The sequence below is a fragment of the Nansenia antarctica genome, assembly GCF_963989245.1.
Source record: "Nansenia antarctica genome assembly, chromosome: 10".
NCBI lineage: Eukaryota > Metazoa > Chordata > Actinopteri > Argentiniformes > Microstomatidae > Nansenia > Nansenia antarctica.
The window spans coordinates 32211305-32236761 of NC_137680.1; the positions used below are offsets into that span (position 1 = coordinate 32211305).

A 25457-nucleotide genomic window follows, 5' to 3' on the forward strand; every position below is an offset into this window, starting at 1 on the left:
TGGTTTGCACTAACAGAAATGTCTTCTGTTACTGCACCCAAATAATTATACTTCATCTGTCCAAAGCACATTGTTCCAGAAGTCCTGGGGCCTCATTTATAAACCTTAGCATACGCACAAAAGAAGGCGTACACCCCTTTTACACAAACTTTGGGATTTATAAAAAAACTAACCCGGACTCATGCGTACGCACATAAACTGGAACTGCGACTCTGATGGCAGAAGGATGAAACTCGAGAAACGTTTTGAAATTGATACTGTTATGTAAAATAAGTAGAAATATGACCTCTCACGTATTATATATGAAGAGTTCCCTGGAGTGTACACAAAAAACATGATTTAGGATAATAAATACGCACAGAGATATCTGTTTTTGCAAAACAACCCCTCAACAGTTTCATCGGGAATCCTATTTAATTGGATCTATAATAATTAGACAATACTTGCAGGATATGAAATGTATTCTCATAAATAATAAGGTGAACAGTAGGACAAATTAAAGGGTAGGACGCTTGGGATGTGTGTACGCACTGGTTATAAATCAGAATATTAGTGTGTGTAAACGTTCTTGCTTCCGTATGTACGCAACCTTTTCACGTCAATCCTTCAGTTTTATAAATGAGACTCCTGGTCTCGCTGCTCTCTGGCAAACTTTATTCTTGCCCTGATGGTTTTTATGACAGCAAGCATTATCTCCTTACCTGCCATGAAACTCAAACTTGCATAGATGCATGTACTTTGACATCAACTGTGGCCAGAGCTGCCTGTAGGTCCTGTGATGACATTGTAGGATTGTTGGAGAATTCTTTAAGCATCTTAGGGTTAGGGTTAGGGTCTGCTCTTGGACTGGACTTGCTCGGACGGCCATACCTGGCCATGTTGGCAGTTGTTTTAAATGGTCTCCACTTATTAAATACACAATTATTTTACGGACAGTGGAATGGTTGATTTGTAATTGTTTGGAGATCTTATTAAATCCCTTCCATTACATTTTGGCATTTAGCAGACGCCTTTATCCAAAGTGACTTACAACAAATACATTTGTCTACGTAAGTGACTCATCTATCCATCAGTCATCTCAAGCAAAGTAATCTAGAGAGGCCACTGGCAGTCATGTTTTTATTATTATTATTATTATTATTATTACTATTATATATTATTATTATTATTATTATTATTATTATTATTATTACTATTATATATTATTATTATTATTATTATATATTTTTATATTAGTATTAGTATTATTATTATTATTAGTAGTAGTAGTATTATTATTCACAGTAGAGAAACTCTACAAGGGGGTAGAGGAGATGGAGAGGTTTCAGGAGGGACAGTTAAAGGTGTAGTCTGAAGACATGGGTCTTCTGTCTACGGCGGAAGACAGGGAGTGACTCTGCAGTCCTGACAGCAGTGGGAAGCTCGTTCCACCAGCGGGGCGCCAGGACGGGGAGAATTTGGGGAGGTTGAACACCAGACATTCTGGATGAGCTGCAGTTCTTAGAGGGTGGAGAGAAGGATTCGGTGGTTTACTGTGTCAAACGGCAGTGTGTCCCAGACTAAAACCTTCTTTCTGAAGGCCTCAGAGAGCTATTTTAATTGCCATGGTGGATGGATACCACTCACTTCAACAATCAAGAACAAACCAAACTAAATGGCTGAGGTTTAAATAAGACAGGCTCTTCCAAAATCCTCTCTAATGACGTTTTAATAATTTGCACCAGATGTGGTGCATTTGATTCTAATTTTAGCCATTTTAATTAGTAATACTTGTGGTGGTGTCCTAACTTTTACCACAGAAGAAAATTGCATTTCTATGAATTACATTTTACAAATCATTTTTAAAAATAAATATTTTCAGTTTTATTTCTTTAGTTATTACCTGCATCTCTCAAGATCAAATGTCCATATGATTTACATGGGGTGTCCTATCTTTTCCACACGACTGTGTGCTTGCTATGTTTATTGTTAGCACGTAGTGTTAAATGTCTGACCGACCTAAGAGCGTAAGTCATCCTATCTGGGCGGACGGCTCTCAGGATGATGAGTTTCTGCAGAGAGGTCTTATTGTTCCACTCCTGGGGAAACCTCTCCTTCTCAGGACACTCCGAGTCCACCAGTTTCATCCAGCGCTTCGCTGAGCCCTCCACATCTCTGTCCAGTCCTCTAAACTCCTCCAGTGCAGATATGCTCTGAACACATAACCACATACATGTCATTACACCGTAACTCCATTGAACAGAATTGGATGGACATGGCCTGATAAGGTGCTAATTGCACAAAAAAACATCCAAAATGGAAACAGCATCGACCTCCGTGACTGTTTGGACCAGGGAGTAGAGGGCTTACCTTGATGGCAGCCCAGGCGTGTGCGGACAGGAAGGGCACGGGGCTGCCTCTGCCAGGGTCCACAGGGAAACGCAACAGGAAGTCCAGTTCCTGGCTGTCAATCAGGCCCTGTGTTAGGAGAATCTAGAGAGGAGAGAGGTAAGAAGAGGGTGATTGTGAAGTATCATAGGGAGACTGTGTATTATTGGCCGTCTGAGGTATCGCCGATGAGAACTTGTGTTGTTGTTGATGTCGTGAAACAAAGTGTGTGTGAAACAAAGATTAGGTAAGCTATTGAACTTTATTGATGAGATATCATCCAGCTGGAAGACAGGGAGGGTTTCAGATTGTGACATGGCCACGGCCAGGATAGAAGGACAGCCTGTTAGACGTCTACCACTAAGGAGATGAAAACAGTTGGCGCTGTGACAGATATTTGCATTATGCTATCAGAACACACCCCCCTGTCAGAGGCAACTGGCCGAGAGAGGAGCCATGAGGCCAGGTGTGAGAGGTAATCAATAGGAGCGTATGGTCCTGCTGCCTGCTTTTAATTGAAGCTAATGTGGGGGCAGAAAAACGCTTTGATTGATGAGAGTGACAGGAAGGCCCACCTTCGGGGCGGCCCTGGGCCCCTTACCTGGAAGACGGTGTGTGACAAGAAGGTTAACTTGTCTCTCTCAAACAGGCCCTGGCTGGTGGACAGGAATACTGAGTAGGTGATGGCCTCCGTCAGGGAGAGCACTCTGACTCTCACGTCCTCGTCCCGCTCCGCTCGCTCCATGGCTTTGTGGAACACGGTGTTAAAGGTCTAGAACACACCACAAGTATTGTGTTACAGCCACAGAAATCTGCTACACTTGACACTAGACTTTTGTCTTTTTGTGTCTTGTTATTATTTGTTGTACACTTGTTATTTGTTTCTTGTTTTTATTTTCACTTGTTTACCTATTTATTTTAACCTGCTATCACTTTTGCTCTTTAATTATGTTTTTATAGCCTAAGTAAAGCACTTTGTGACTGCTGATCTGTGATAGGTGCTATAAATAAACTTTACTTACTTACTTACACTAGAGCTATAAACAGCAGCACTTGAAATAATAAAGCAAGCTTGTCACAACTACTGTAGTTATTACTGCTTCTCAAAGCTTATATTAAAAAAAAAGTATAACACAAATGTTTTGCGATGTACAATTCCCTAATCAGGGGTAGCAGCATCACATTTGGGAAGATCAAATGGAATAAGGGGAGCCCGTCACGGTGAATCCTTCATGATTGGTCCCTAGAGGAGAGGGTTTTCACCTTCAGGGAGAACTGGTACATAGGGTTAACGTTCTGGAGGTCGTCGATGATGAAGTAGAGCAGCGAGGCTCTCTGGGCCGCGGGGCGGTAGAGCTCTCGAGCCTCGTTGATCTCTGTCTCGTTCGCCCTGGCCTCCGCCACCTGTGTGTGCCAGTTCCACAATGAGCTATTAGCCTCTCTGTCATGCTCTAAATCATTCCCATTACACGGTATCCTTAAGTACACATCATTTGCGGTTAACGCCACGAAACGGAGGCACTTGTTGTTCCGCGATGAAACCAAAAACAGCAACAACATGCGCTTGAGTGACAAGTGACGATTGAAAGGTCTTGTGTAAGCCTACATTTCAGCCCTTCGGCAGAGTAGCGATGCCAGTAATATTTTTTTGAAAACCACAGGAAACCAGGGTGTTTCTCTCACCTTATGGTGGATGTGAGCGGCTGTTCTCTTGGTGCTCTCCAGCTTCTCTACCAAGGCGACGTCTCCCAGGAAGTTCCCCTGAGCTGCAGAGAGCTGGCCCAGCAGCTCGTCCTCCAGACACTTCAGCTGGATCTTAAAGTGGTTCTGTTGGGTCATGAGCTCGGACTGCAGCCCCGCACAACAACACAGATCGGACATTGGTCACACGGCATCGACACATTTCAACAATGAATCTTATACATTTGACTTTGACCTCTACCTGGACTGCACTCCAAAGCACTTTACAACGGTCTCTCATTCACCCATTCACACACACATTCACACACCAATGGCGGCAAGCTGCGATTTGGGGTTCAGTGTCTTGCCCAAGGACACTTCGACATGTGGCCAGCCGGGGCTCAAACCGCCGATCTGCCAACCTTGCGATCATTAGACGGCGGCTCTACCTCCTGCGCCACAGCCGCACCCGCCCCCGGCTGTGGACGTGGCGTACCTTGAGTGTCTCCAGGCCGGGTCTCTCCCGGGTCACCACCTGGCCCAGCAGCTGCTCCTCCAGGCCCGCGGGCGTCACGGTGAAGTCGATGAGGGACGTCTGGGCCTGGAGCTCCGGGGGGAAGTGGGGGTTGGCTAACTTGGTGTGGAGAATGAGCCGGAAGCGACTGTTGTATTCACACTCCTTACCCCCGATCCGAATGTACCTGCATCAGACGTACGGACGGTTAAGAGGAGATTCTGATCCACCTGGACAGTGTCACGGTGAGGTGTAGGTGTAGCCCTCTTAGTCTTTCAACCAGAGGCCCACTTGTCAGAAATACAGTACAATGTATCAAGACAACTTCCCCTTCTGGGATATTAAAGTTGATCCCATCCTTAGTATTAATAAAACTACTTGAATTTCTTCAAGTTGTTACTATACAATGACATTTTTGGGGGTTTAATGGTTTCACATGTAACCACGGACAAATAATCTTAAATAAATCCTAGAGATAATCTCCAAAGCAGCCGATATTTATCTGTTCCTGTATTTCAATTAAATCAGGAGTGGCTTGACGAACCCGGTGGCTTTTCTGTTTCTCTCTAATTACCCATCCGGTGTCAGGCAAGGCCCCCAATTTTTACGGCCTATGTTTCTCATGGCCTGGGTCTGGTTCAACTCTATATCTTCACAAGCCGGAATTAATGTACTATTGATAGAACCATTACTCCACCAAATTAAAGTCCCTACTGATGGATTGGCTTGTAGGCCTCCGTCAGCCATGAAAGGAATAATTAGTATTCATTACTTCACACTCTACAACATTCCAATTATTAATGAACTTCAGCTGTTGAGCCGGCCCAGATCCATCATGGCTGGATGGAGGCTGTATTAATCACAGGCAGAAACAAGTGCGTGGGTCATCTACAAGGGATAAACTTATAATCAGATTTACCGTGATGAATCGTCATGGGTGAACAGACAGCACTCCAGGAGGAGCTCAATGAATATCCACTCAGACGTTCCATATTCACACTCGCAACCAGGAGAAGCAAAGACGTAAGCGTTTCCGTGGTGGTGAGGATGTCGATTTTATGGTATTTTCATTTTTCCATTCATTCTTGTTGTTATTATCCGCTTCATGATATTTTGTTAAATTGAACACATTGTTCATTCAGCGAAATTGTCTTGTTTATTGAACAGATCTAACCACGTAACCACTTGCGGTGCTGAAATGAATGCATACACTTGGGGGATTATTTGCTCCATTGGTTCAAACGGGCGCAGTGTTGATCAGTGTAATAGGATAAAAAACATGTTCATTCCACAAATGACCAATTAACATAATACTGTTCAGCATCTATAATCTGGGTTTCTGTCAGTACAAAGCCACAAATAGGAATAGTGACAAATCAACATCATGGAATGATTTAAATTGGGGAATTGCTAGGAGTGGACTTTCAGATACAGTAGTGGGTCAGGGCTGCTGAGTGTGCTGACCATTTGGACTGTTTCCTCCTTTTTGATAGAGTTTCATAAGCAAAGCTGAGGCTGGGCTAGAGCTGAACACAGAAAAATAACTGTTCAATATTCAACACACATAAAGAATATGAGCACACAAATATACATCTATCACGAGGGGCCTGAGCTGGCGATCGATACGTCTGCCTCTGGGATTCAGAACACGCGCTACAAATTCATCTATAATCTAAAGAGCGGGGCGATCAAACTGCACTCAGTCATGTGTCTCTTGTGCTTTTCCAATGCTGTGTGAGATTCAAGCATCAGGTAAATCCTCTGGCATTGTGTAACACCACAGTCCCACATGTACACAGGCTGTGGGCATATTGGCTTGTATATTAAAAAGGATATAAAACACCATAGATCGATTTGAAATGTTAACACAGAAACGGGTCCAGGTTATGAGCAAAACTCTGACGGAAAAAATAGCGAGAAAAAGCACAGTGTAAAATGATGATGGTAATTGTGCTTATCAGCCAGTCATGGCATTAAAGACAAGATGTTAATTATTCTATTCAAGGGTGGTTCATGAGTGAATTCCTGGGTCATCCAAGTCTCTCTAGGACTGACCTTCCTCTCCTGATGGTGTGTCTGCCCAGGAGAGGCTCCAGAACTGGGTCCAGCGTTTCTTTCAGGTTCTCAATCAGAACAGTGTCACCACTGGTCACGGCCCGCTGGATAACATCTAGATACCTAAAACAGTTTGAAGGACGGAAAAAATAGGAATAAAAACAAAGAAATGCTGTTATTTGGATGTTATAATTTTTTCATCATCAAATTTTGTGACAGCAGCTGGAGAAACCGGGAACGAGACGTCAAACCGACGGACCGTTCAGACTTTTATTCAGAAAAATGTAAATGTAAGCGTTGAGACGCTCGCTTGAGCCAAAACATGGGAATGCAATGGATTCGGTGAGTAATCTCCCACTACTCTACACTAACTAGGTAGTTGTGGAGATTAACTAGGTAGTTGTGGGGATTACTCACCGAGTAATTGCAATGTTTTGGCTTGACTAGCGAACGTGTCATTGATTTTCAGCGACGCTGACATTTATTTCAGAATAAATGTCCCGAACATTTTGGATTGGTTGGCGACTTGTTCCTGGTTTCACCAGCTGCTGTCACATGTTGTTTAAACAGTCATTGTGACCATCAATACCTCTTGTACTCCTAATCCAGCATCAACAGTGGTGGTCTGGAGGTTAACAGGCCCTCTCTCTCTCTCTCTCTCTCTCTCTCTCTCTCTCTCTCTCTCTCTCTCTCTCTCTCTCTCTCTCTCTCTCTCTCTCTCTCTCTCTCTCTCTCTCTCTCTCTCTCTCTCTCTCTCTCTCTCTCTCTCTCTCTCTCTCTATCTCTCTCTCTCTCTCTCTCTCTCCCCTTCATCACATCAACAGTGTTGTCTGGAGGTTAACACGCCCTCTCTCTCTCTCTCTCTCTCACTCCTTCATCACATCAACAGTGTGGTCTGGAGAGAACCAGCCCTCTCTCTCACCCCTTCTGGCCCGGCTGCACCACCCTGATCTCCGGTCCACACTGGTTGAGGATCCACTTGACGCCCTGCTGCTGGGGGTCCACCATGAGCGGCCAGCGCTCGCTGGCGGTCAGGATGGCGGCGTTCTCCGTGGACATCCTGTCTCCTGGCAGGCCGTGGTTGTGCCAGGCGGCCAGGGTGGCGTCGTCTGTCAGCAGGAGGAGCGGGTCCAGGCCCGCAGTCAGGGGGACGGGCGTCTGGAACCAAACAGTAACGGGCTAGGATGTCATACCCACTTCCTGCTCTCTGGTGCAGTATCATCATCCTGACTGACTGAACGTCTCTCACATCACCTACCAGCTACGGTAAACCCCTTAACACTAGAACAGCCGTGCCCTAACCCTCCTGAAAGAGCCCCACATGACCCCCTCTTTACAATGCTCAAGCTGCTATTTACACACAACGACCACTAGTTGGCCGCTTGTAAATTAACCCGTTTCCTACACAGAAAAATGGCAAAATAGCTTTATACTAGTTTATCCTGATGTGATTTTGAAAATGTAAGGACACTGGGTGGTAGAACGCATATAACTAGGAAAAGTCATGAAAGGAGGGTCCTGAAATTTGATCGAGTGCAAAGATATAACATTTTTCTTTACTCACAGGGGTCAAATAACCCCTCATGGCTGCTCTAGTGTTCATATAGCTACAGCTGTTAGAGGGTGAAAACCCTATGAAGGTGGGCTTGCCTTCTGGGATTGCAGGAAGGGGATCCAGGTGTGATGGAGGAGTTCCTGGCGGTACGGCCTGGTGAAGTAGCCCAGATATGAGACAAACGCTGAGGCCAGGAGGACGTCTCCACACAGCGTCTTCTGTTGGTCCTCGTACTGGACCACCGCCTGGGACCAGCGCTCCTTCTCTGACTGCAGGAGCACAACCAATCAATCCATCAATCAATCAACCAATCAATCAATCAATCAATCAACCAATCAATCAATCAATCAATCCATCAACCAATCAATCAATCAATCCATCAATCCATCCATCCATCAATCCATCAATCAATCAACCAATCAATCAATCAATCAATCAATCAATCAAATGCATTCATATAGCACATTTAAACATGACACTTGTCAACCAATGTGCTTTATAGTAAAAGTACTCCTAAAGAGTAAATAAACAGAAAATAAACAACCAACAGAACAACAGAGGAACAACACGTCAAAACAACAAGGCAGGAGTCAGAGTGAGTCAGGGAACGCTAAGGAATACAGGTGAGTTTTGAGTTTAGATTTAAAGGACTGGATGGAGGGGGCAGATTTGATGGACATGGGGATGCTGTTCCAGAGGTCAGGGGCTGTGACAGCAAAAGCACGCCCCCCCCCCCTAGACTTGAGGTTGAACTTGCAGGTGGTTAGGAGACCCTTATCAGCAGATATGAGGGCCCTGACGTTGGTATAGGGGGCGAGGAGGTCTGCTAGGTAGGAGGGGGCCTTACCAGCACAGAGCAAACACACCTCTTAACGACAGGAAATACAGTCAACACTTTTCACAAAAGACGGTTTAGTTGATTTGACCTATTGTGTAAAACAAACCAGTAACCAGACAAGTGTTGTTCATGTACAGCATTATAGTACATAATAATAATTATAAATATAGGTCAAAACCGGTGCAGAAAATAGCTTCAAACCCAACCCAAAAATATTTCACACTATGGAATGAAAACATTCATGAAGAGTGAGGTGTGTTGTCTGTCTTCCTACTCTATTGGCCTGAACTAGGAACATGTAAGCATGTAAGTATAGCACCGTGATTCCCCTAAACTGGCTTTGAAAGTTTTGCTACACATTCACTCAGCATCAGTTCAGCATCCATTTAAGCCTTCAATAGCATGAGTGTGACAGGCCAACAATGATAAATCATGCGTGGCGTTTTCTTTACAAGGGGCTGTGGGTCCAGAATATGTCGCATTATACATTCCCAGACAGTTAAAAATCACTATAATTTTACCCTAATGCATTATGGATTGCCTGTAATATCAGTCAGTCTGGGGATGAAACGTTTTTAATTTCCAACAGCTGTTGAGGCTTTGAGGTAAGTTAATGATTAAATATAGACGGTCTGATTTATTAGTCTAAACTCTATTGCTTCTAGGTCAATGCTATAAAGACAAATAATTTATCTTGATATGTTTAAAAGCCAAGCTGTCCCCATGCAAACCGCATTTATTTGGTGGAATAAGAAAGTATATAAATGGCTACTGAAAGAAAGATGACTCCAATTTTATTTTCACATTAGCAAATATAAAGATTTTGGATACACAAATGACCACTTGAACATGAACAAACAGCTGAACATGAAGATAGAATGGAAATGCTGCCCAGTTTCCTGAAAACAAGATTACACTCATCCAAACAAGATTACACTCATCCAATTCCTATTTAGCATGAACACTGGTTAGAGCAACTAAACAATAGCATCACTTGAACAGGTCTACACTATACCCATTTAAAGCATTTTACATTTTGAGAAAATATTTTTTATTTTAGAAATACTGTTGTAGAATATGCACTGTAAGTGCGCTACATTTCTTGCACAAGCATAATAGAGTACACACACACAAACACACACACACACACACACACACACACACACACACACACACACCTTTAGACCACTCTGCAGCCCAGTGTACCATATATATATAGCTCACCACCCCTCACCACCCTAAACCTCCACCATGCTGTTAGACCAGACCTAAACCTCCACCATGCTGTTAGGCCAGACCTAAACCTCCACCATGCTGTTAGGCCAGACCTAAACCTCCACCATGCTGCTAGGCCAGACCTAAACCTCCACCATGCTGCTAGACCAGACCTAAACCTCCACCATGCTGTTAGGCCAGACCTAAACCTCCACCATGCTGCTAGGCCAGGCCGCCTCACTGGGACATAAGGATGTCCTTGTCCAGATTAGTGATGCACCACCTCCTGACACCTCATGTTACTGGTCTCTCTATGTCAGCCTCCCTAACATGATTCCCCCCCCCCCCTCTATGTACCTCTCTATATCAGCCTCCCTAACATGATCCCCCCCACTCACTAACATGACCTTCCCCCCCCTCTCTGTTCCTCTCTATGTCACATTCACTAACATGACCCCCCCTCTCTCTGTACCTCTCTATGTCAGCCTCCCTAACATGCCCCCCCCCTTCCTCTGTACCTCTCTATGCGGGATGACCTGACCTGGAAGGACAACACAAAAGGCACCATCAAGAGGGCACAACAGCGGCTATACACCCTGAGATGCCTCAGGAAGGAACACAGCAAGCAGGAGATACTGGTGACCTTTTACCGCGGCGCAGTGGAGAGCATCCTCACCTACGGCATCTGCAACTGGTTCTCCAGCTGCACAACAGCGGAGAGAAATGCGCTACAGAGAGTAGTGAGAACAGCAAAGAAGATCACCGGCGCCCCCCTCCCCTCTCTGGAAGAGCTGTACAACACACGCTGTCTCAGGAAGGCCTCAAAGATCTCCAGGGACCCGACCCACCCTGGGCACGTACACTTTACCAGGCTGCCCTCGAAAAGGAGGTTCAGGACCCTGGCCGCTAAGACAAACAGACTGAAGAACTGCTTCTACCACAGGGCCGTCCAGGCCCTGAACACAGCAAAGACCTAAGTTCTGGGCCCTGGACAGTCTGGACGGATTGTATGGCAGCTGCTGGACTGAAAAAATCAGGTGTAGTGCTGAGGCACAAACATGTACATTTCAAGCCTGCAAACTGTGACACTTTAAATAACGTGAAAAAATACTATTGTGCAATATGACAACCCTAGTCGACTATCTGTACAGTATAGTACAGTGGATTGGTGTACATAGCCTTTATTTATGTAAACCAGCTCCTTCCCTTCTTGTGATTTTTTTTTTAAAGTTTTTTTTTTTTCTTCCCTTTCCTAACACCAGGGGAGCCACCCCTCCTAAATTTCGTTGTTTGGTACCTGTACTGTAGCAATGACAATAAAGTCCATTCATTCATTCATTCATTCATATGTCAGCCCCACTAACATGACCCCCCCTCTCTCTGTACCTCTCTATGTCACATTCACTAACATGACCCCCCCCCCTCCTCTGTACCTCCAGGCCTTTGACCAGCCGGTGTGCCAGCTCGATGGTCTGGTTGGTGTGGACCACTTCCTCCTGGCAGGTCACTTTCTCAGTTACGGCCTTCTCAAACTGAGCTGTGAGGCTCTGAAGGTTTGCATCCAAACCCTGCCAAGACACACACAGATACAAGGAGATGAGACAGAGGCATATCATTCTGGGGGGCTGCTGTATGATCTGTTACTTCAAATTACAATCAAAATAACGTTGCTTACCTCCAGCTTCTTTTGAATTGCTAGCAGTTTAACTGTCGCAGTTTCCAGCTCTGTGTTAGCTTGTGACAACGCTTGCCTCTTTGGTGCTACCTCACAATAAACCTAGCATACAGACAAACAGAGGAAAACACTTAAGCAGGGCTTATGTTTGTTGGAATACTGTGGCGAGATTCCGTTTGAAGTTCAAAACAACGACATCCTCCCTAATAATAATAAAGCACCACTGAAATGGACTTGCAGTGTCAGACATTAGCTGTTGTGTTTTTGCCATGCTGGCAGGACACTTCCAAAGCACTTTTTTGGACCTTTTTGGACCCAAAACTCAATGACAGTAGCGTAAAATGAAATATTTATTCCAATCCGATTCCCTGATCGCTACCGATGAAACAGTCATTCCAACCGTTAGGAAGCTTGAAGAAATCTTGAATGTGACATACTTTAATAAAAATGTATGAATAAACAATAAGTGTACTTCAAATAGGGACAATGGACTATCGGAAGCATTCCAAAGGAATTCCTTATCTTAATGACCTCAAAGTATCTAACGATGTTGATGGTCCAGGCACAGAGTCCTGCGGCGGCGGTGGATTTGGTCTTGATGAGGTCAGGGTGGAACTCTGGGTTCCTCAGGTACTCCTGCTTCACCACGCTCAGACAGGACACAGGGATGTGCTCCTTGTCATAACTGACCAGGGCCTGGAGGAAGTCATCCACCTGGCAGAAGGAAAACATGACCAGAACCAGTCAAAGGTTTGGACACACAACTTTTGACTGGTACTGTATCTATTTAGATACATATCTATTGCGATTAGGGGTGCAACGGTTCTCGGTTTTATATCGAACCGTACGGTTCGCCATCCACAGTTCAATACGCACCAGTGAATGCCGTTTTTTCCGGTTTATGCTGCGTTCCATTGAAAGTCAGTGGTCGAGTTTGTCTGGAACGCAGTTGCTTCTTTGTTCAAATGTTTGTTCATGGCGAGCGGAGTTGAGAACATGGCAATAGTTTGAGGAAGCCCCGGATTGCTACAAATCTGCGTTGTGGGGTCATTCATTTCGGTTTTGGTATTGAATACAATGATGAGGGAAGGAAAACAGTGAACAGAAACGAGTGATGCAAGCATTGCTTCACGCAAGTCGTATATGCACATAATATGGGCATAATGTGTATGGGCTACCAGCTATCATGGCTACTTTTATTTCTTCTTTTTTTTAATTTTCTTCTTCTTTTTCTTTTTTTTCATACCGATCCGTGGGCCAACTGAACCGTTGCACCCCTAATTGCGATAAATACCGTGGAGTGCAACAATGTGGGCACCCCAAGCCATTTACAATTAATATCTACCGGTAAGTGAAAAGAAGCAAACCTCTAAATGGTACAAAGTTAAACATGACACATTTCATCACATCTATGATGGCCATTCCAAAACCTTCATCCGTCTTTCCTGGAGGTACTTCATGGTTGATTTTGAGGTATACTTCAGGTCATTGTCTTGCTGGAATACCCAACCTCTCTTCAACTTCAATGTTTAGACTGACCTTCGAACATTAACCCTTAGAATGTCTTGATATTTGGTGGAATCCATTCTTCCTTCCACCAGCACAATATTGCCTGTGCCCCCAGCTGCTACACAACCACAAAGCATAATGGATCCACCTCCATGCTTAACAGTTGGCAAGGTGTTCTTCTCAACAAATGCTTCACCCTTTTTTCTCCAAACATACCATCTTTGGTTGTGGCCAAAAAGTTCAATTTTGGTTTCGTCAGTCCAAAACATAATAATTATTGTTCCAATAGGCTTCAGGTTTCTCAAGGTTTTCTTTTGTTTTCTTTTCTTTTAGGAAAGGCTTCTTTCTGGCAACTCTGCCATGTAGGTTTTTGTTGTTTAAGGTACGCTGTATTGTTGTCCAGTGAACAATTAGAACAGTGTCTGCTACTCTTTTTTGCAGCTCTTTTGCAGTGATGTGTGGGTTCTTCTGAGCATTTCTCACCAGATCTCAGGCCATTCTATCTGACATTTTTCTTGGTCTTCCAGATCTTGCCTTGACTTCAATTGTTGTTATTTTCCATTTTCTGATGATTCTGACAGTGGAAATGGGTAGTTTGAAACGTTGCAAGAGTTTTTTTATAGCCTTCACCTTGATGGTGGAAGTAAAATATCTTGATTCTAACATCCGTGGACAACTGTTTAGAGGAACCCATGGTTTTTAACACCAGACACAACAGTCACCGCAGTCAGATACTTTAGAAGGGATGGAGTTAATTCAGAATATATAGTTCAACCCTGGAATTATATTGACTGACCTGACTCATAGTCATCACCAAGTCCTTACCTAACGAGTAAATCACCTTGGTAATCATCTTCTCAAAAGGTAGCAAAGAATAATCCAAAAGGGTTCCCAAACCTTTGAACAGGGCCCTTTTCCTTTTTTTATCATTTAAAAACATCATGAAAAAAAAAAAAAGCTTTAAAATTTGCAGAAAGGTGTCATGTTTAACTTTGTAGCATTTAGTGTTCAGGTTTGCTTTCAATCACTAATTGTAACAGACATTTAAACCAGGGGTGCCCACATTTTCACACCCCACTGTAGATAATTCATTGTCTTTTTTTGGCATATTTCAATATTATGTCACAAGTGAAAGTAGACTTGGAGGCAGTATGAATGGAAGGAAGCAATAACACGTATGGAATAGTAATCCAATTCTCACTAAGACAGTTACACTAAATTGTCTTTGGAACCAATCTGTCACAGCATGAGAACCACAACACCTTGGTAAACATGTTTCCTTTCATTATGTATTATTATTATGTTACCAGATAGAAGAGCTCTTTCAAAACGGTGGTGCTCCTCTCATAAAATTAGCATATTCATATTCATATAGTCATCCAGCAGTAATGTCAGTAGGGGAGATATGGGAGGGGGACAGGAGGGTCAAGGCCCAGCCACAGATGAGAGTGGCATTAATCAGGCAGCAGTGGTTGACATGGTGACAGGTTCACCTTGCCCATGAAGGCCCTGGCCGCCTTCCAGCTCCGGTCCTGGGGCGGGCGTCCGCGGGGGGCCAGCAGTACCATCACCGCCGACGCCACATTCCTCACCGCCGCCGGGGGGTTGGGGAACGTCTTCAGCTCCGTCAGGTTCACCTGGAAACACACCCACCGTCACTTCATCAACCAGAGCTTATACACACGAAACAACGATGTCACTTTCACATTGACTTGGGTGTTTTTACACTGTGAACTTTCACTATCACACTCAAGACAGGACTCAGGACTGATGAATGATGAAGGGTGAATGATGAAGGACGGTGTTCCAGTAGGAGGCAGAGCGGTGTACCTTGTTGAGTGTGTCCAGAGCAGCGGTAGCAGCCTCCAGCGCTGGCTCTGCCTTGACCAGGTCCGTCTCACACTCTTTCTGTCTCAGAGACACCTCTGCCTGGATGACAGCAACCTGCCAAGAGGAAACCATCAGCCGTGAACAACGTCACAACATCCCCTCCGCTGGAGTCCATGTATCTGCGTATCAGCGCACCAGCTCACCTTCTGGGCCTCTACGTCTGCAGCCTCTCTCTTGCGTCGGACCTTCTCTGTCTGGAGGCCGATCTTGGTGATGAGAGCTTCCGCATCCTCATTTTTAATAGTGAGCTGTGCTTCCTGGGCGGCCAGCTTGTCTTTGAGATCCTCAACCTTAACCACACCATCAGGTCAGACAACATCATACAGCACTTCAGACATTCAAATAGAATGTATTCCACTACGACAATTATGTAAATGATTATGTAATACAACTTCAGGTGGGGATTTTGAAAATCAAAATCGGAAATTCAACATTGTATAAAGCCGTAAAAACATGATTTTACATTCGAGGTTTATCGGCATTAAAAAAAATAAAGGCATTATACAAATCTGCTTTGGAGAGCGTCGCTAATCTCACGCGACATATACAAAAAATAAAAAATAAAAAAGTTTTCCTTCTATCACAGAGACTGCCAATGGCCCCTGGCCTGAGCTAGATTACTCTTCCTGCTACGACTGGTGGATTGATGATTCACTTGCTTAGTCAAATGTATTGATTGTAAATCGCTTTGGAATAAGGCGTCTGCTAGATGCCAAAAATGTACATGTAAATGCGACAGACTTGAGTGGGAAGTGGATCCTGAGGTGAACCCTGTCTACCTGAGAGGCGGTGGTCTACCTGAGAGGCGGTGGTCTACCTGAGAGGCGGTGGTCTACCTGAGAGGCGGTGGTCTACCTGAGAGGCGGTGGTCTACCTGAGAGGCGGTGGTCTACCTGAGAGACGGTGGTCTACCTGAGAGGCGGTGGTCTACCTGAGAGACGGTGGTCTACCTGAGAGGCGGTGGTCTACCTGAGAGGCGGTGGTCTACCTGAGAGGCGGTGGTCTACCTGAGAGGCGGTGGTCTACCTGAGAGGCGGTGGTCTACCTGAGAGGCGGTGGTCTACCTGAGAGGCGGTGGTCTGGAGCTTCTGAAGGCCGCCGACCAGACGCTCCATCTTGTGTCGGAGCTGAGCCCGGCTCTGGCACAGCAGGTTCCTGTACAGGGTGATCTGCTGGAGAAAGCTCTTGGGGGTGGTGTAATTGTACCTCTTCTCATTGCGCTGGTATTTTTCACTTGCCTGGTTGACACTGGTGTGAACGTAGGCCATGAAAAGACTGATGGATTCCTGGACGGCGGGCTGTAAAAATAAGCAGGGGGGGGGGGGGCATGGGGCGCTCTGGATTGAGTGGAGTTTAACATCCCAAGCTGATGTGGCCTGAAATATTATCTTCATAAATTCTGAATTCATCTACAAGTTTTGCCATTTTACTTGGCAAGCCTCGACTTACTCAATCTGAAATTTAGGTGCAGCTAGCAGGAATGATTAGGCTTTGAAACCCCTGTGAAAATAATGTGTTCAAGCCCCCTGACATGCAGCTTGTAAAGCTGGGCCACTGTTTACATTATCCCTCATGTCCTCCAACTTTCCTCACACGGTGTGGAGAAGCTTTACCATGTCTCTGCTGGGGATTTATCACATGGTGCTCCATGACACAGTGCCTCCATGAATCACACACTGTTAAGGGATCAATTAATGCAAACACAAATGAAAGCAGGTCTCAAACCTGAGCATAACTCACCAAAAAAAAACATTGTAAATGATCGTGGATACCGGTAGCAAAAATCATTATTAATTAAGATCAGACATAATGCTTTTTGACAAAGCACGCATGTCTACTTGAGAGGCGAGCAAAGTTCTCATTGATCTGCCTGGTTGTGAACATCTAACCTCAAACAGATGACCGTTTCATGTGCTGTTTGCCTACTTCTTTAACATTTTTATTTTTTATTTTTTTTATATTGATTGCGTCAGCAATAATTTCTCACAAAAATGTTTGCGGGTTTCAGTGTCTGTTTCTCTCTATCGAACTTGTGAGTTGACGCCAGAGCCCCTTCTTGATAGGTGTTCACTAATGTTGTTTTGCGTAGGTATAACACACACGCACGCACACACACACACACACAGACACACACACACACACACACACACACACACCTCCACAGACACACACACACACACACCTACACAGACACACACACACACACCTACACACACCTACACACACACACGTACACGCACACACACCTACACAGACACACACACACACCTACACAGACACACACACACCTACACACACACACACAGCTACACACACACACACACACACACACACACACACACACACAGCTACACACACACACACACACATAGCTACACACACACACACACCTACACACCCAGTCTTAGCCTGGCGGTTGTCCACAGGCATGTTGGGCCTGCCTGGCTGTGACACACACCTACACACACACACACACACACACACACACACACACACACACACACACACACACACACACACACACACACTGCCTGGCTGTGACAGCTGTGCCTCCTGAGAGGGTGTCTGTGTTATTAATCACCCTGGTCTCATTAACATAAATGATCCTGGGTAGTGATCGTTCCACTGCCATGAGGGAAAACAATGATACGTCTGCAGTCAGTGTAGTCACCGGGCATGTGATCAGCCATTTGTCAGTAGCTCAGTGTAGACCTAATGATGAGGGATCTAGGAGGAAGTGAATACAGCTGCACTGCAGTAATTACAAGATGTTCATTAACAAAAAGTCTAACTAAGTCTTCCCCTTTAAGAGTCTCATTAGGGAGGACATGCCAAAAGATAGCCAACTATTATTCTTATCGATGCCGTGGTAATAACACCTAGCATGTTGTCTTATAATGTAGCGGATATGACAACAACTGTAAGTGACTTGGCACTTCTAATTCATTTGAATGGTATTCGGAGACCGTGCCGTTTCACGAGCTGCACCCCGCCTCTGGAACTCTCTCCCTCAACCACTCAGAGACTCACCCTCACTCACCTCAAAACCTACCTGTTCTCCCACACAACCTCCCCTAACCCTGCCACCCCCCTCCCCCCCTGGACATTGCTGTGTTAACTGTTCCCTGTTCGTTAACTCTGTGTTCTATGTGCTCATGTTATCTGTTGCTTGTTGTTTCTGTGTCTTCTGTTTTTCCAATATATTGTCAGCGTCTTTGAGCCCCGGAAAAGCGCTTTATAAATACAATGAATTATTATTATTATTATTATTATTATTATTATTATTATTTGCAGTCTAATAGAGTAATTCCTAGAACCCTCCCTCTGTCCAAGGCCTCACCTCGATGCCCTCCATCTCCTGAATGAACCGGAGGCTGACGGAGCGCAGGGCCTGGGCGGGCCAGGGGTGGAACCAGTCCATGGTTGTGCAGTGGACCAGGGCAGGGAACCGCCGGGCCCTGACCCTCAGGGCCGCGCCCACAGGAGACAGACACAGAACCACCTGCAGAGCAGCGGGCAGGACCAGGGAGGGACAGTAGACCAGGTCATATGACGGTAAATGGTAAATAGACTACACTTATAGAGAGCCTTTATCTAAAGCGCTTTACAACGGCCTCTCATTCACCCATTCACACACACATTCACACACCAATGGCGGCAAGCTACCATGCAAGGCACTGGCCTGCTCACTTCGATCCGCCGATCTGCCAACCTTGCGATCATTAGATGGCAACTCTACCTCCTGCGACACAGCCGCCCCAACGGTACAAGTCTGGGAGATGGAGCTCACCACGCCAGACTGGTAATGTTGGCAAACACACACAGACACACACACATGCCTATCAGCAAACACAGACCGACAGGGTAACCCCCAAACAACACGCACATGCACATGCCCACACACTCAGTCATAGACCAGTGATACAGCAGATAGCTACGAACCTAAAGCCAAAGTCATCTTCTGCTCACAAATCATGTATGTCTTTTTTAAACAACATCTGACAGCAGCTGGTGAAACCAGGAACAAGTCGGTAAATCGACGGACCGTTCAGACTTTTATTCTGAAAAATGTAAATACATGTCAATGTTGCTGAAAATCAATGACACACTTCGCTAGTCAAGCCGAAACATTGCAATGCAATGGATTCAGTGAGTAATGCCCACTACTACCTAGTTAATCCCCACTAATACCTAGTTAGTGTAGAGTAGTGGGGATTACTCACCGAATCCATTGCATTGCAATGTTTCGGCTTGACTAGCGAAGTGTGTCATTGATTTTCAACAACGTTGACATTTATTTCTATTTTTCCACAAATAAAAGTCTGAACATTTTGATTGGTTGAGCGACTTGTTCCCGATTTCACCAGCTGCTGTCACGTAATTATTCCCTCCGACACAGAACAATGAAGCTGATGATAAATAAGATGATAAAGTTATTGGACCTTGAGCTGCTGTCTGACACGGTGGATGAAGAACCTCCAGCAGTTCTCCCTGCTGTCGGGCAGCCCCAGCCCGCGGACCACGGTCCGCACCCCCGCCACGATGCTGTCCACCTCCTCCTCGCTGAACAGGTCTGGGATCTCACCTGTGTCAGTGGGCACAAAGTCAACACACAAACTGATAAGATGTATCCCCCATGTTTCCACACTCGCAGCGAGTGTGGAAGTCACAGTGACTGACGCCCACCATTGGAGTCCCTGTAAGTTGTCACCTGAAGGGGCGCTTGGTGGCGTAACGCACTAAGCGTCGACCATGTAACCGCAGGGTTCCCGTTTCGATTCCGGCCGCTCTCTCTCTCTCACCCATCCTTCCTGTCAAAATCTCAACTGTCTTTATCGTAAAAAAAAGACAAATATGAGTGGGACTGCCCCAACTCAGAATTGAAGTTGTCACCTGAAGCCAGGAGGTCGTTGATGACGACCAGGAAACGTTCGTCTGGGATCTGAGCGTCCGTCAGGAGCAGAGCTGTGGGCTGGTTCTGGACCCCCGCTCTCAGGTACAAGCCTGCCAGGTCCACCTGGCCAAACAACCCAGATGCAGTCAGCGTGTATATTTAAGAGTTATGGAACGAGAAGCCGTGGTATATCGTTGGATATGGGCACAGCTAGCGGAGTGGTTAGTTACATATACACCCCCTAGCTGTGCCGATATCCACGACATACCACGGCTTCTCCTTCCATAACGCTTTTATACAACGGTTACCACATTTATCTATCAATATTTCACAGAAGAAAGACACGTCAAACTTTTAATTAATGTATTTTAATGGAACTATGTTTTATTGTAGGCTAAGTGTATTCATCCGCTGAACAGTTGTTTATCAGTTGCTAAGCAACGGTAATAATGTAACTTCGGTAGCGGAGTAATATGAAAAGATGTGTCAACATTCCATTTAGCCGTGCGTATGTCATGGATATCAGCACGGTTGGAATGCAAACTGACCAATAGAGACAATGGACCGGATCTATCCGTTGTATAAACATCCGTTAAAAACACTGACGGCTCACCGTCATAGAGACACATTCCACGTAACGGTCATTTACTGTACGACCTCTTTCTAGAGCGATAACATGTGTCTGTTTGCTTTCTGTGTTCCTTGTCCTTGTCCTTGTCTTTATCTGTTCCTTTACCCGGGCTGCGCCCCGGGCCGATGTAAAAGTTGGATGGGGGGCGCATTATAAATAAAATTAACATTAACATTAACATTAACATATGTCGATCAGTCAGAAATGGGTCAATAAGGCTTCTAATTTATTTTTATTTTTTTACTTTGTTCAAAATACATACAATTTATATTTTTGAGTATGTGACAATGTGCTTAAACATGCCGCATTTGTTCATTTGTTTAAATATTTTTTTTTACTGTATTTCTAACTTAATTGCTCAAAAACTGTCAGGTGGCGCAACCAATTATTTGTAAAAGTATTTATATTTTCCTATTATTTATTTATTAAGTGAAATCTTTGTCATGTATCTATTATCTATATCTATCTATATCTATTAGATTGTCTATAGTGCCTAAGATATTTGTTTTTGGGCTGCTTTTTCCTTCACTGACAGTGGCATCTAAAATGATTAAAATTAAGGACATTATAATCGTGAAATGTTTAAGTGTTAATATATATTTAAGTAGACACAAATACACATTTTAGAGCATCTTGGAGCTTTAAATAACAGTATTTATTCCATATAGTGGCATTAATTGTGGTTGCACCAACTGACATACCGGTTGCACCACCTGACTTTTGCCACTGATTTCAAATTAAACAGGCTTCTACTTGGACACCTGCATTAGCTTTGACCTATGCAATATCATACAAATCATTTTAAAACAGAATAGTTTTATGCTAAAATAACATTTTCCTAGTTTTACATTGGTTGTACCACCTGACATGGAAAATATACCCTCCTACCTCTGAGGTGAAACTATCTATTTTTATCAATATTTGAGAGCGCTCTACAAATCTTTTCACTCAGCCACAGATGTCAGACAGGGTCCTCTGGATGATTAAACATTTGGCTGATGCAATAGTCTCTTGATTTCAAAATAAAAGTCCCATGTTTACGGTTGTGCCACCCTGACATTTGAGGAAACATTTTTACGGGACAAAAGTTCCTCAATTATCTCAATAGCCTTAAAAATATTGTTATTTGTAAATGTGTGTTTATTTGAAAGGTTTCAAACATAAAATCATGCTGCAGTATTTTATATTGAATATATTATTATTAAAATACCACTTTTAACAGTGTTCTTAATCTGTTCCTTTGTTGAGACGGTTGCGCCACCTGACATTTTGGGGGTTTGAGATGCTAAAACAGAAAGTAATCCATATTATTAGAATGTACTGACAATACATTCAAACTAACCATGTTGTATAGAATAAAATCATATATGACTTGAATTGATTAATCTATTTTTAAATGGAAATAATATACATGACACAAAAATATGCACGTCACGTCATTGACCCAAATACAAAGCCTTTATGTTCCCGTTCATCGAAGGGATCTTGAAGTTTTCCCGCAACGATCGATGAAGTGTGGCGCAAACTCTCGGAGACGCTTTGATCTTTCAGCAGATGAGTAAGCGGAGAAGACCCTGGATAAGACCCTGGATAAGACCCTGGATAACACCCTAGATAAGACCCTGCCTCATCCATGAGGTATTGAAATATTTTCTGAGGCTCTTTAATAGCATCTGACAATTCTTCCTTTCCCCGAGGCAGTGGAGAGAGGCTGAACAAGACTAAATGAGATCAATACCCAGCAGGCAGCCAGCGGCCTATTGATCTGGGGAAAGTTGTCTAAAAGAAACCTTGATCATTGTTAATTAAATCACAGCCGTTTTGCATTATTTCTTCCTTGACTTGGGTGGCTCAAGACCAGTGTTGCCACAGTTACTTTGAAAAAGTATTCTGATTACTGATTACTGATTACTCCTTTAAAAAGTAATCTAGTTACTTTACAGATTACTTGATTTTAAAAGTAACTAAGTTAGATTACTAGTTACTTTTTTAGTTACTATTGGCAGCTGCCTAGGCACCCCCCCCCCCCCCCCCCCGCAACATAAAAATGAAAACTGGTTTTGCCAAAACTCACTTTATTTTAACAGTAACTTAAATTACATAATTAAACTTTAAACAATAACTTAAAACAACAAAATAAAGAGTCTTTCTTTGCCTCACCCAACATAAATACTTGTTTTTAAACAATAAAATAAATATAATCTTTATTTAACAGTAACTAGCAAGGAGTGGTTTCACAAAACCTAAAACCTACCCTGACCAATCAGATATGATCCTAATATAATCCTAATCCTAAACTGGGTGAGTCTGAGTTTATCAATGATCAACATTTATGTTCTTGTCATCCTTTGCTGACACAAACTCAAAATAATCCTTATATTTCCAGCTATTTAACGCATATCTCTGTTCTCGCTCCATTGTGTAGTAGGCTACGCTTCTGTTTACACTGTGCAATCAGCGTGGTGATACACGTGAGCGATTCTGCTGCAATCTCGCGATAGTCGAGAGCCGTTTTTTGCGGGCATGGCCTTCCATAGTAACCTCGTGTTGAAAACGTGAGCACTGACGTCACTCCCCAAGACGCGAGAAAAGCTATCGAACATTACAAAGAAATACTGCATTTAGCCTAAGTTATGAGGTAGTAACGCAATAGTAACGCACAGTCACTTGAATAAGTAACTTTAATCCGATTACTGATTTGGAAATAGTATCGCGTTAGAATACTCGTGACAGAAAAAGTATTCAGATTAGAGTAACGCGTTACTTAGTAACGCGTTACCGGCATCACTGCTCAAGACACGATATAAACGGCTATGATTGGGTTGGACGTATTATATCATTAAGACTTTTTCCCCCCGTTGCTTGTGTTGCTCTTTTGGTGTTGAAATTAACACTAGAACAGCCATGGGTGGGGTCATTAACACTAGAACAGCCATGGGTGGGGTCATTAACACTAGAACAGCCATGGGTGGGGTCATTTGACCCTGTGAGTAAAAGAACATGTTATATCTTTGCACTCAGGACCATGCTTTTCATGGCTTTTCCTAGATATGTGCGTTCTACCAACCAGACATTTTCTAAATCCCATCAGGATAAGCTAGTATAAAGCTATTTTGCAGTTGTTCTGTGTAGGAGGCAGGCTAATTCTTTCACCCTGGCCAACAAGTGGTCGTTGTGTGTAAGTAGCAGCTTCCCATTGTAAAGACTATGTGGACTGTTACACCCAATGTGACTCCTGAATGAATGAAAAGTCCTGTATTGGGTCCTCACAGTCAGCTAAACTCTCCCTTGCATTATATCCTCCAAGGAACAGGAAAGTGTTGTAGATGGCTAGGATTTATTACAAAGAAGTGTGAAACTGAAACAAACACTAAAGCCAGGGATAAAAGCAAAAACAAAGTCTCCTGACGTAAAAAAAAATTCAGGCCAAATCGGGGCCGGTGCGGTGGCTTTCCGTGCGCAAAGCGCGCGTGCGATTTTCCGTTCTACGTTCTAATGCTTTGACTTTTCTTTCGAAAAATGTCAATACATTTCCGCGTTGTAGAAAATCAATGACACATCGCTAGTCAACTAACACAGCTTGTTTTGTGAGCCTGCTAAACAATGTACAGTAGTGTTCTTGTTAACTAGGTAGCAGTCCAATCCATTTTGTTGCAGTGTTTTGGACTTGAATAGCGAGTTTGTGTTGTGATTCTCAACAACGTTGAAACGTAGTTTCGCCCTTTTCCATATTTTTGAATAATAAATGTGTGGACTGACGATGTAGCGCAGCCTAACTTATTCTAATAATTATTTAACATACTTTTATTGTGATAATTATTCCCCCCTCCTCCCAGACAAGGTCACATTATTATTGGATTGGTTGTTTGCGTGTCGGGTGAAGTTAGCTAAACATTTAACCTGCTAGCTAGCAAGAGAAACATAATGTCACTCTCCAAAGGTCTAAAGAGGAAAGTTGACGGTGAAAACAGGGCATTTAAACAGGAATGGACAGCGAACTATGCGTTCATCCTACCTGGTTTCATCAATGCAAAGCCGTTGTGAGACTCACATTTTCCGTGCTCACAATGAATGTTCCCTTCCACCTATATATGCGAGTTGTCCTTTTCATCAATGAATGCGATAAAGACGGACTAGAGGAATCGATTGGTGCATAAAAACCTTGAGAACTGCCGGATTAAAGTGACGTCCATAATAATAATCAAAAATAATAATACATTAGACTTATAGCGCTTTTCTAGACACTCAAAGACGTCCATATCACCAGATAACAAATAGTGACCGATGGGAGATGCCAGTTTTCTCATTAAGTGAGATTTAATAGCCCAATATTATTTGTTCTATTTTTAATGAATGGCTCATTGTAATTATTATCCCTAGTAAGGTAGCGTGTTTGCTCTGTCGTTTCAGGAGCATATAGGCTAAGCCAATGCACCACTACCCCTCGCCCTCCATGATCAAGCGGATTCAGCTTTTTTTTTTTGCGCCGATTTTGTTGTCAATGTTTTTCATCAAATTAAACTGCATTTGCTTTGTTACTGTTCACATGTGTGGTGCAGTCACATTCACATAGCCTATAAGTAAACATTATGGTAAGTTTGAATGATTTACTGAGCTGGCGTTACTTTTTTCAA

General features: G+C 43.8%; 1 protein-coding gene across 1 annotated transcript in view; it reads right to left on the bottom strand.

Moving 5' to 3' along the window:
* Positions 1-25457, bottom strand: part of LOC308166881 (dynein axonemal heavy chain 11) — a gene marked incomplete at both ends in the record, with an annotated part of 92959 nt that overhangs the window by 8156 nt on the left and 59346 nt on the right. Inside the window, 19 exons of the mRNA XM_080541205.1 lie at positions 1999-2192; positions 2350-2472; positions 2969-3139; positions 3631-3771; positions 4051-4215; positions 4544-4748; positions 6617-6739; positions 7539-7774; positions 8267-8440; positions 11658-11792; positions 11900-12001; positions 12431-12613; positions 14902-15045; positions 15239-15352; positions 15442-15588; positions 16363-16596; positions 18639-18800; positions 19741-19883; positions 20192-20315. Coding sequence (XP_080397331.1) covers positions 1999-2192; positions 2350-2472; positions 2969-3139; positions 3631-3771; positions 4051-4215; positions 4544-4748; positions 6617-6739; positions 7539-7774; positions 8267-8440; positions 11658-11792; positions 11900-12001; positions 12431-12613; positions 14902-15045; positions 15239-15352; positions 15442-15588; positions 16363-16596; positions 18639-18800; positions 19741-19883; positions 20192-20315 — 3020 coding nt within the window. The remainder of the gene's footprint in view (positions 1-1998; positions 2193-2349; positions 2473-2968; positions 3140-3630; positions 3772-4050; positions 4216-4543; positions 4749-6616; positions 6740-7538; positions 7775-8266; positions 8441-11657; positions 11793-11899; positions 12002-12430; positions 12614-14901; positions 15046-15238; positions 15353-15441; positions 15589-16362; positions 16597-18638; positions 18801-19740; positions 19884-20191; positions 20316-25457) is intronic.